General features: G+C 38.3%; 1 protein-coding gene across 1 annotated transcript in view; it reads right to left on the bottom strand.

Moving 5' to 3' along the window:
- Positions 1-6,684, bottom strand: part of LOC125236741 (citron rho-interacting kinase) — a 46,556-nt gene extending 39,872 nt beyond the window's left edge. Inside the window, 3 exon segments of the mRNA XM_048143661.1 lie at positions 4,967-5,119; positions 5,694-5,791; positions 6,370-6,684. Coding sequence (XP_047999618.1) covers positions 4,967-5,119; positions 5,694-5,791; positions 6,370-6,577 — 459 coding nt within the window. The 5' untranslated portion in view covers positions 6,578-6,684.
- Between the last annotated feature and the right edge of the window lie 5,891 nt (positions 6,685-12,575).

Genomic DNA, 12,575 nt, shown 5'->3' with positions numbered 1-12,575 from the left:
CATACGAAAGCGAGAACTGAGGCAAAACTTCACATTTTGACATAGGAAGGCTGGAATACTTTCTGAAACTCTCAAGCAACATTGGAGGATGATTTTTGCGCCAGTATCTTGTGCCCGATTGTAATGTGTTTTCTAATGTTTCTAATTGTTTCCTTAAATAGTCGGATGTTCTAGAAGAAAGTTTCAGGAAGTATTTGTCACTTAAATATGTTCTTCTAAGATTTAAGGGTGGAATACAAAGTTCGGTTTCCATTGCAAAAATTGGGGTGTCGCGAATAAAGCTTCCACAAAGACGGAGACATTGGTTCTGGATTACATCCAACCTCTGAAGGAGTTTAGAGTTTGCGTTACCGTAAATTATACATCCGTAATCAAGACGAGATCGCACCAATGCCAGATAGAGCCTTCTTAAGTGAATCGGATGGACACCCCACTTTGAGCTGCTTAGCGAACTGAGGATGTTAACGTATGCAATACACTTTTGGGCAGTTTCCGAAATGTGTCGAGTCCAATTTAGGCGACTGTCTACCCAAACACCCAGAAACTTTGTACTGTTAACAACCTCAATTTCAGTGTGATCTACACGTATATTAATCTTAGGTACATTATACTTTCTAGTGAACACACAAAGTTTAGTCTTTGACAAAGAGATTTCTAGTCCGATCTTTGCTAACATTGCTGTAAAGATGTGAAGACCTGATTGAATGTTACTAGCACAGACATCGATGCTTTTGTTAATACAATAAAGAGCAAAATCGTCGGCATACTGTGAGATCTTAACTGTCTCGACGAGTGTGTTGCATAACTCAATTGTGACTATGTTAAATAAAATAGGTGACATGGGATCACCTTGAGCTAAGCCTTGTCTGCTAATTCGTGTTATTTCCCTTCCATTTTGTAACCTGTATATCAAAAACCTCTCTCCTAAAAATTCTCTAATATATCTACACAATAGCGGATCCACGTCAAATTTAAGTAAAGAGGTTATAAGAGGTTCAATTGCCACATTATTATAAGCATTGCTTATGTCTCCGTAAGCACATAAAACGTAGTCCTTGTTTGTAAACGCCAATTCTGTGTCTACAATAAACCTACTAAGATTGTCTTGGCATGAGAGTCCGCGACGAAAACCCAAAGTACTATCATTAAATAATTTTTTGCTTTCGAAATGGTATTCGAGGCGACGAGTTATCATTAAATTAAAAGTCTTACAAAGGCAGTTAATAAGCGAAATAGGACGATATTTAGTAGTATCAGTATTTCTTTTTGGTATGGCTATAAGTTTGATGCGACGCCACTGCGTTGGTATCTTACCTTGTTTATAAATTGTGTTAAAAATGTGTAGGAGAAACTCTTTTGCATTATCCGGCAAATTACTAATCATAGAGTAAGTAATGGAATCTAAGCCCGCCGAAGTATCTACTCTTTTAAGAATAGAATTTAGTTCTGAGAATGTAAAAAGAGTTGGATTGCAATCATTAAAAATAAAATTTAAGGGCTGAAAGGGAACGCTATCAGGGGTCAGTTCTGTTACAAAGGGAACTGCGGCACTTTCTGGCAAGTAGTCTTTAGGACTTCGGTAACCTTTAAGCCATCTAAGTTTTCTCCAAACCTCACTGCTAGGCGTATTGCTGTCTATATTTTCACAAAACTGTTGCCAGGAGTTTCTTTTTGCAAGTTTAATTAGTTTTCGAGCAACAATTACCTTTTCTTTGTAAATTAAATAGTTTTCTACTGTGCGTGATTTCCTAAAGTGTTTTAGAGATAACCTTCTCTCAGCTACTGCCTTTGATAAATCAGGATTCCACCAGGGTTTTGGCTTGAATTTGTTAGGATTAACGCCGATTTTAATATAAGGAATGGTTTTGCTAGCGCTATCCTCAATTATCTCTATGAGTTTATCGTAATTACTTTGTACGTTATCTTCAAAATGTAAACCCTCGCATGAAGATTTAATATGTTGTCTATACTCTACCCAGTTGGCCTTCTTGATGTTTCTTTTAAATTCGGAACTATCTGGAAAGCTATCAAACGTTTTAATAGAGATAATAAGGTGATCACTACCAAAAGACTCTCTAGTGACGTTCCAATCAAAGTCGAGCGAGAGATCAGCACTACAAAAAGAAATATCAGGTGCTGTGCACACTACACTATCATTGAGCTTGGCGCAGCGGGTAAAATCTCCATTGTTAAGATATACATAGTTATGTTCTAAGCTGGTGTCTGACAAGAGCCTACCCCGTGTATCAGTTGTGTATGACCAAGCCGTGTGATGAGCGTTGAAGTCTCCGACTACAAGAGTTTTCTCAGAGAAGTGACCGAAAAGGTCCTGATAGTCCTTAACGCTCACTGAAACATTTGAGGGAGAATATACACCTATGACGTATTGGAGTTTATTACTATTAAGGATTTCAAGGCATAAAACGTCAAAATTATCATAATTTCTTGGAAGAGGCTTGAGAGTGCAATTTATAGATTGGTGGACCAGGATAGCTACGCCTCCATAACCATCTGCTCGATCTTTTCTAAAGATAGAATAACCCGACAATGTAATATGTTTTTCACATTCCAGCCAAGTTTCAGAAAGAAAACATATATGTACTTTTTCGTTGTTTAGATATGAGTCTAGTTCACTTAATTTTGGAAGTAAACTTTGACAGTTCCACTGAATAATATTGAGCTTGAAACGTGTAGTCGAGACCATAAAAAAAAGAATAAAGAGAAAAAAAAAAGAGAAGAAAAAAAAAGGAACGAAAGGTAGCTTACCTACTAATTTTTCTTAGTTTCTCCCTTGTGAGATAATAGTTTTAGTTTACTTACGATGCGTGAGATTCTGTTCTTAACACTACGACATGCGATGTTAGGTATCAAGTCAGTAAACATTTCAATCAGGCCTTCAATTTCTTTTGTGTAACTGTAAGTGATATCTGAGATGTCTTTAACTCCGTATGTGTCTATGAGATACTTTTTAACTTGTTTTGCAGATAGTGGGTACGTTTTGGCGGAATCGATTATAAAGTTGGCCAAGAGATCCCAGTCGATTGATTCCAAATCACTGTGATGTGTTTTTTTCGGTTTCTTTACACTCTTGGATTTGTAGACTTCGTCTGAGCTAGACTGGGAAATGTTATCAAAGTCCTCATCGCTGTTTTCGTTGCTCGATGCGCTTTCATCGTTTGTAGCTCCGCACTCCATGGTATCCGTGTTTGTCGAAGATTCCGTGGGCGGGTGTGGACGCTTGAAGATTTGTGTCTCCGCAGCATGTGTCTCATCCTGTGTATTTTGGCTAGAAGCGTTTGTGTCGTTACTGTTATCTGGGCATTTAGAAGCAACGTGACCGTCTTTTTTGCATATAAAACAGGTCATAGTGTCTGATGAAAAATAGATCCAATAATTCGTATCTTCAAAGTCAACAGATATTTTCTCTGGGAGTCGGGTGAAATCTTCAGGTGCGACGTAAACTTGTCTTCGGAAGCTTAGAATGTGATTATAGCCCGTTTCATTGAGACCAGCACGGAGAAAAGAGATGGGCGACTGTGGCGTGATATTCATTTCTAACAATTTCTTTTCGATTTCAGTGTGTGGTATAATGGGGCACACGTTAGATATGATGATACGCTTGTTTCTACTGATAAGCGGTCTGATGGGTAGTTTTTGTTTTTGAATCGTGACATACTTTTTGTTATCAATGATTTCATCAGCGATTAACTTTGAGGAAAGGTAGATACAAATTCTATTGTTTGCTATTCTTGACAAAAAACGGATTTGAGATGGATCTATTATTTTGCCTAAAGCCTGGGCGTAGTCCTTTATTTGAACGTTTTCAATAGCATCGATCACGATAGCTTGATCTTTTTTTGGAAACGTTGTTGTTTGTGTTACTGTAGAATAACTGGGGGGTTGAGGGGACATTTTGTTTGTTTCTGTAGTCAGAAACGTTACGAGTTTCTATTATTGTCACTTATTCGTGGAAAAGAAATCCGATTCCATCCTTCGACACTTTTAGTCAATGAGGGTAGATATGGCACTCGTGAAAAAATAATTCACTACCGCGCGTAGATAACGACCACTCTCGCTGACAGGTCAACGAGTACTGCTCTTCTTAACATTTAGTTGCAAATAAAATTTAGTAGGTATAAAGGATGTTATTACATAGTATACATACTAGAATTTGTTGCCCGATTGAGTCTATCAAATCGCCGATTGCAAAATTTTATATACCAGTACCTCACCTCATTTGAAGTAAGACATTGTAACACCTCATTTTTGAAAATGAGGTACTCATACAAACTCATTTTAATTTGATGTCCTACCCATCACTATTATAGTGTGCGTCTGCACACAGGTGCACGCCAGCGCCGCCGGCGTCGAAATGCGAGCAAGCAGATTTTTTGAAAGCGCTCTTAATAAAAATTATAATAAGTCGATAACTACTTCACTAATAGTTGGAGATGGAGGTGTCTGTTGATATTTTAGATTTTTCTAGGATTTAGCAAAACCATAATGCATAAAGTCTGGAGGTTGAGTAGTCACTGTGAGGTTGGACGTAAGGCACTGGTCCCACCGCGAGCTAGTAAGCTATCGGCTATACTCCCATGCAAATAAAAGAAACACGGAGATTTTGATAGCTCACCGCTAGGCGAGTAACTATAAACATTGCGGTGTCTCTTTTATTTACACGGTAGTCATTATCTTTTGTTCGTTTTTATAGTCGATATCTCATAGCTTACTAGCTCGCGGTGGGACCGGTGCCTAAGCTGCAGCGCCGACAACCTCCTCGTTGCGCACGCATTTTAACGAGTACACATTTCTATCTCCCGCACCACATACAAAGAGTGATTAAGTGCCGCGGAGCCGGCGCCCACGACGCAACTCCTTCGTACTCACTTCATTAGCCCTTACACGTCGTGTGACTCTCTTGCACAGTCTACAGAGAGAGAGAGCGAGTGAAGGTTAAGCATCATACCTGGAAGGCGTACTGCAGCTTGGGCGCCCAGGGCCCCGCGGCGCCGGCAAGCACGTCGCGCTCGTCCGCGGCGCCCACGACGCGCTTGCGAGCCTCCTCCTTACGCACGCATTTTAGAGCGTACACGTCGTGCGTCTCTTTCTCTCGTACCATCTGGAGAGACGTAATGGTGGTGAGGTTTAATGATTGGACCTTTGCGCTGAGAAAGACTGAGCATCGATGATGAGATATGCTCGTGTCGTTGCCGGTAGTACACTGTTGTACAAGAATTTGTCTTACTTAATGGACTCTCTTAAAATGAGCTGGATGTTGTATATTGTATGCAACAGATTCGGGCATCAAAATCTAAATTTTTATAAATATTTTCACATGAATAATTTTATTGATGTATAGTTTATATGTTAGATATTGGAGTAATTTCAAAGCACAGAAATTCTCAGGTAATTTCGAAAGGAGAATCTTGATATGATAATTCAAAAAATAGTGATTTTTATGTGACTTTTGAAATTAGATGACTTTCTGAATTACCCCAACACACCCTACACATTTTTTACAGTTTAAAGCGGTTTCTCTCTCAAAAATCTCTGTTCTGCTCTTCTCTATAATATGTCAGTAATCAACATAAAAGGTATACATATTAAACAATGATGAAATAAAAATAATTCCTGTAAATAAATTGACCTACCTATATGGATATTACTGACATGCACATAATGATAAAACTTACATGGACATCTCCAAATTGGCCCCTGCCAATGGTATGTAGAATTTCAAAGTCTGATATGCAGACACGGATCCTGCGCAACTCGGCCAATGGGCTGCGGTCTAAAAAACATATTTTTATCAATAAATAGTTCATATTCCTCCTACTTTTAAAGCCATACATAAATAGTCTACTGTGCAATTTAACAGGAAATTGTTGTTAGTGGGCCATCAGTGAGCTGTTTCAAGCTATGATTTATTTAGTATAGTAGTTTTAAATATTAATTATAGTCTTTTTTAAGTATTTAATTGCAGTTAATAATAATAATGAAATATCGTCTTTTTCTTTAACAACATTTTATAAAAATAATCTTTCTTCATACACATTTCAGGGGCGCCCTGTACGTAAATAGTACGTAAATAATATTACCAATACAGATTTCCAGTTATAAACCAGTGTAAATACATGTATTCAATTCAATAATTAATAAGCATAAGCAAAACGCCTTTCATGTATTATGTAAATAAAAAAATACCAAAGAGAGCAATATATATCTTATCATACATAATAGGAAATAACCCCAAGAATTTTAAAATAGACGGACATTGCCATTTAAGGAAACGGAGAACGGTATGGAATGCAAACAGCAGCTGCTCGCAACAAAGCAGGTGCTGCACAATAAAACAATGAATAGCCTTACATTTATCCACAAAGGCGCGAACCAAATCATCACATTTCTTAACCGGATCATCGTTACACTCATCGTAAAGCACTGTAAGGGCATCGAGCAATGCCTCTCGATCTATTGTCTTCTTACTAAATTTACTTGATCCCGCGGACACTTTGCCTAAAATCTGCCTGTTCAACCGCGAGATCCGCACAGCGATAGCCTCCTTCGATGGCTCCATGTTGTCTTCCTCTCTAAAAACTAGTAACGAAGTCTTTAAATCATTGTTTTGAATATTTCAATGTTTATTTTTGGGAGTTTAAAATGCCATTGCAGGCAATCGAGACAGCCCGGTAAAATTGCCGTTAACTTTTTGAATCTCGAATAGACCGAAGAACTGTCATTTCATTTGACAAATAGGGTTGCTAGGTGATAAAAATAGAATCAGTGGGACGACGGAGTAAAGAGATATTTTTACGCGGTAATAAATGTGTCTCAAATAACTTTACACCTTCTATTTCATTCGCTACTCGTCAATAGATGGCGCAAATATCAATATTTAAAACAAATTTAAAACATTAGAAAAGAGTTGTCATTAAATGTCTTTAAAATTTTTAATTTTATAAATGAAAATGTGAATGATGGGAGTGACGATAAATGGACGATAATGATTGTGAAAATATTGTAAAACCACACTCAATATTGTTTTAGGATTTTAAAAACATCATAAAGATTGGAGTCTGAGGAAATAAATGAATGAGACTGATCGAAATGTGAGTATAAATTTGGTATAAATACATTTAAAATGTAGGACAGTAAAGTCAATATTTTTTTCACCGCATCAACTGGTAAAGATTGCACTATTCGGAAATGGATAGCAAAATTGCATTTTATCTACAAATGTGCAAAGTGATTTCATACAAATTTTAACTTGATGTCTTTAGCTGGCTGGTAGAATTTTTTTTTTTTTTTTTTTTTTTTTTTATTATAAATGGGCTTACTCTTGACCACAGACTAGCGAAAGACGTTTTACGATGGAGTGAGATCGCCCAGAAGATGCCTGTTCACTCTTGATTTGAAGGTTGCTTATTATTTACTTATTAATTACGATTTTGAATCATAAATATTGATGAAATTGATTCAATTATATGTTTTACAGTTAGTATTTATTTTGCTCGTGTTGGTGTGACATGAAACATTTTGTGTTTTACTCGGTAGCAAAGTTTGTTTAACCTTCGTGCCTTGAAACCCTCGCAACGCTCAAGATTCCACTTTTTGAACCACTCTCTACGCTCGTGTTTCAATATTGGAATCTTTCGCTTGCTCGGGTGTTAATATTAGCACGTGCGGTAAAACAACGATTTTTCCCCCTTGTAAAACAAATAACTAAGTATTTACATTTCTTTTTTGTTTGGGTGCTTTACTGATGATCCTTTAATGTTCCGAGGAACTACCCAAATTTGTAAAAAAATACTCCCCTCTGTCTCCTTCACCGACCACAAGTATTTTTTCGTTGACTCTAAACGGGTCACGGAGTTTTGGGTAAATTCCCTAAAGTTGCGCCGTTATTCATGTAAGTAGGTAACACTAACCTAACGTGATCATAAAAAACGGGAGCCCAAAATTCGTCCGTTCTCGAGACTAATAAGCTATCTTCGACTTATTTCCACATTGAATTTATTTGTAGTGATTATTGAATCGCACATTTTTTTGTGCCTTGGTCTATTAATCATATTATATTTATCAATAATTTTGAATATACATATTTGGTTCTTACAGAACAATCAATCAATTTTAGTTTTTTAGCGTCTAGCCCAGTTTGCGAGACAAGTAACCTTTTAAATGTTTAACAGATTGGTTTAACTACAGTGGCAAACATTGAAAGTATGCTTTTATTGTAGGTAGCCAGGTAGGTATAACATTTTCTTTATTTGCTTTCTATCCCATTTCCATATCCCAAAAAGAAAAAAACGAAAAACTATGATTATAAGTTGGACTTGCACTTTGTCGTTTTTTTACAAATTCGAACTATATTTTACACTTTGACCTATCACTCCGAAGTCTTCGAACATATCCTATTGACGGCACATCGAAAGATATTGCGATTCAGTGTTGTTAAACAATTAAACAAACCTATTCAGTGTGTGCCGTGTGGCGCCGGCATCAGAAAATAATAGCACCACCCCAACTCGTCCCATGCTAGTTCTGTCGTATCCTTCGCGGGAGAACTACTTGCTCTGCACTGTGTACACCGCTAGCAAAAAAACTGATATCCAGTGTACTATCTGCGTCTCTAACCAATAGGCAAGGTGCAGCGGAAATTGAAATCAGACCTACCTACCTAGATTTGGTCAACCGGAAAGATATGCCGGCGATGCACCACTTAGTAAAGATTGAAATAAAAGATAACATGGAAGGGTTAATAATTTATAAAAAAAACAGCTTATATGCATACGAATTGGTAATATCACGTCATGCAGCGCCGATGACGCGATGTTGCATTGCATCCTCATTCTTCCGCATAATGCTAATAAGTCGCCAACGAAATCGTGTCCCTCTGTCCTCTCCATCGCATAAATCATACTGAACAACTTTTACTATGGACCAATCCCGAAATAGCAAAAAAATGGCTGTTTCGTACATTTTGGTTGGGCGATACCTAAGTAAGTACTGATAATAACATCAGTGGGTATAGTATTTCGGTAGAGATCGGAAATTCGAAACCGGTATCTTCAAAAAAACCTCGAAAGGGATTAAATATTTTTAATAATTTTGATGCTCTTTATGTTATGTGTTATGTACGACTGCATTATGTACTCAGTCGGTAGTGACCCTGCCTGTCGCGCCTGAGTACCCACATCACAAGCATTCTGAGCTTACTGTGGGGCTCGGTCAATTTGTGTAAAGACGATGTCCTATAATATTTATTTAAGTATTTATTTTATTTATTTAGGTAACAAAAAGAATTATCAGATTACCCTATTAAAAACAAAATAATACCTAAACCTATTTTTATGGAGGTGTACAGGTATTTACAGTGGCGGCTGTGTACAGGAAACCTACCTTAACATTAGGTACCTACTTTACTACTAATCAATTTTAGGCAAGCTGGTGGGAAAAGGTTTGTATGGACCAGCCGTTGCTGCTACATTATTACCATACCATACAGCTACATAAAGGCAGGTACGAAATCATTTTCAAAATTATGCATAGGTACTTTTTTACAAACCTCTAACTATTTTTCAAAATTAAGTTTTAAGATAATACTCTTAAATAATTTTTAGTCATTAGAATTGTTTCTTCAGCGTAGGAAAAGTAAATGTACTTAATATGTAAATGGTAATGTTTGGACTGACTCCACGAGACAGGCCTAGCCTAGTGTGGTGGTCAAAGGTAAAATCTTTTGTAACACTTTTTGGCAAATAAACTATTTTTTTTTTATTTTTTTTTATTTTTTTTTAAGATTTTTTGACCGCTAATAGGTACTAAACTAATAACCATTTAAAATTGGATCATGTATCATTAAACTTTACATATTTACAAATATGTACAGATGTAGGTGTGAAAAGATTTGCCTTCGTATTGTTACGGAAACGTACTACCGTTTCATGCTATTTCAGTCAGTCTCAGTACAAGATGTACTGACATTGACTGAACTAGCATATGACAAATACGAACGTTTCCGGAAAAATACGAAGGAAACCCTTTTCATCTTAGCGGCTTTCCCTTACGATAATCATTTTATGTACTTACATAATACGCCTACTGTAATGGGGTAGGTAGCACATGAAATTGCTCAAGTTTCAGTGCCACTCTTGGCAATTAAGGGGTAGAATGAAAACGAAATTGTGATATCATCACTGACTGTAAAACACACAAAAAATCATTAGATTTCGGAACTTATGTACGAATCATCGTTTGATACGAAATATCATTACCTACGGTGAAGGAAAACATCGTGAAAAAACCTGCATACAACTGCTAAAGAATTCCCCAGTTTAGTGAAGTCCCCATTGATACCCATTGGACTAAGCATGCACTACAGCCTAGAAGCGGGACTTACAATATATGTATGTTCAATTATGATTAGGTCATGACTGAAAATTTGAAATATTTACTAATAAACTATCATATTTTACACGAAATTTTCTGTGAAAAACGTGAAATGTGCCGTAAAAGTTCGCAGTGAACGAGTGCTGGTATTTATGTAATTGTTTAAGCAACCTACGTTTGTACCAAGATTGGAATAATCTCTTCTGAGTGTCCTGAATGTTTGCAATTCTGTTTTAAAAATACGTTCAGTGCGTTGGTGTTTTTTAATTTAATTTAATTTTTATATGCACTTTACTTCTTATTGTAGGTATTTTAGAAATAGCATTTAGTTTAGGTATAGTAGCTCCCCAGCCCATGTCGCAGACTCCATCAACATCCGCACAACAAAATGCCACCCATAACAGCGCCACTGGAAATCTCATAGCATGCCCTCACTGCCCCCAGTCCCGCCGCCTGTACAAAGGAAACAGGGGACTAAACATCCACATAACGGCCGCCCACAAGGCGCCACCACAATGTGTCAGTACAGCGCCAAGGCTCAACACCCACATTGCAGTGAACCTAAACACACAGGACAATTTTCTACCATGGCTTGGAGCGCAAAAAAATGCAACTCCTATCATCAAAAGGATACCGAGAGGAGCTCGCATAGAAAACATGTGTTATCCGCTGTGATGTCTTTCCAGAATGGCTCTGCCGGTGGCCTCGATGGCCTCACACCGCAGCACCTAAAAGATTTGCTTTGCGGTGCCACCGGCGACGCCGGCGAGCGTCTGCTGGAAAGCATCACACAATTGATAAATCTCATGTTATCAGGTAAAGTCTGCAGCGAGGTCTTAGGAATCCTATACGGAGCGAACCTCTGCGCCCTTAAAAAGAAAGACGGTGGAATAAGACCTATCGCTGTAGGCTTTACCTTTCGGCGTATTTGCTCCAAAATCTGCTGCAGACATATTTTTCGATCCCTTACCAAAAAATTTCAACCCTTTCAACTTGGTTTCGGCAGTAAAGGCGGCTGCGAGGCTGCCGTTCACGCAGCGCGCGCCTTTGTCAATGACGATTCGTGCGAGGTGCTGCTGAAAGTGGACGTGAAAAACGCCTTCAACTCCGTCGATAGAGGCGCCCTGCTGACACAAGTTCAAGACACCACCCCTCTCATCTACAAATACCTATGGCAGTGTTACAACGAACCCACACACCTCCTCTTCAAAACCCATCGATTGGCATCAGCTGTGGGCTGTCAGCAGGGTGACCCGCTTGGACCAGCTGTTTTCGGCCTTGCCATCCACCCCATTATTTCCAAGCTAAATTCAAAATTTAATTCTTGGTACTTGGACGACGGAGCATTAGGTGGTGATTGGAAGTCTGTCTTAGATGATTTAAAAATTCTTACTGACTCTTTTAGCGCCATCGGTCTAGAGTTAAACTTTTCTAAATGCGAACTTTTTATAAATAAACCTCTTCCGAAAACCGAACTGCAAAACATTATTTTAAATTTTAACACTTTGGCTCCTAACATCAAAATTGTAGACAAAACTTCCCTGAGACTCCTTGGTGCTCCAATATTCCCTGAATCCATAGAACCCATCATTAGTGAACATTTAGAAACTCACCGAGCCTATTCGGACCGTCTCCTCAAAATCAACGCTCATATGGCATTAGTGATCATAAAATTTTGCTTATTCGTACCCAAATTCACTTATATTCTTAGATGTAGCCCCGTTTGGAAATTTCCTCATGTCATCGAACCCTTAGACTCCGCCCTAAAGTCTACCCTTTCATCAATTCTGAATATCAACATAGACAACCGCGCCTGGACCCAGGCCTCCTTGCCAATCCGTCATGGGGGACTGGGCATCAGGCAAGTGATCAGTGTTGCCCTACCGGCATTTTTGTCTTCGTTCCACAGCACTCAAGACCTAGCGAATAAAATTTTTTGCCCTTCTGCAGGAAATGACTGTACCACGACACTGAACGAAGCCAAAAATGCCTGGGCGCAAGCCTGCGTTAATACCTCATTTCCATGCGAAATGAAATCCCAAAAACAGTGGGACGAGCCGCTCTGTAGATCAACTTTAATATCGTTAATTGATAATGCCGAAAATCCGTCAGAGCGAGCTCGTCTCCTTGCAGTATCGGAGCCAGAGTCGGGGCTCTGGCTACATGCACTACCATCCCCTAACATT

The sequence above is a fragment of the Leguminivora glycinivorella genome, chromosome 19, assembly GCF_023078275.1.
Source record: "Leguminivora glycinivorella isolate SPB_JAAS2020 chromosome 19, LegGlyc_1.1, whole genome shotgun sequence".
Lineage (NCBI taxonomy): Eukaryota > Metazoa > Arthropoda > Insecta > Lepidoptera > Tortricidae > Leguminivora > Leguminivora glycinivorella.
The sequence above is the reverse complement of the archived record's forward strand: the minus strand, read 5'-3'. Positions and strand labels throughout refer to the sequence as shown.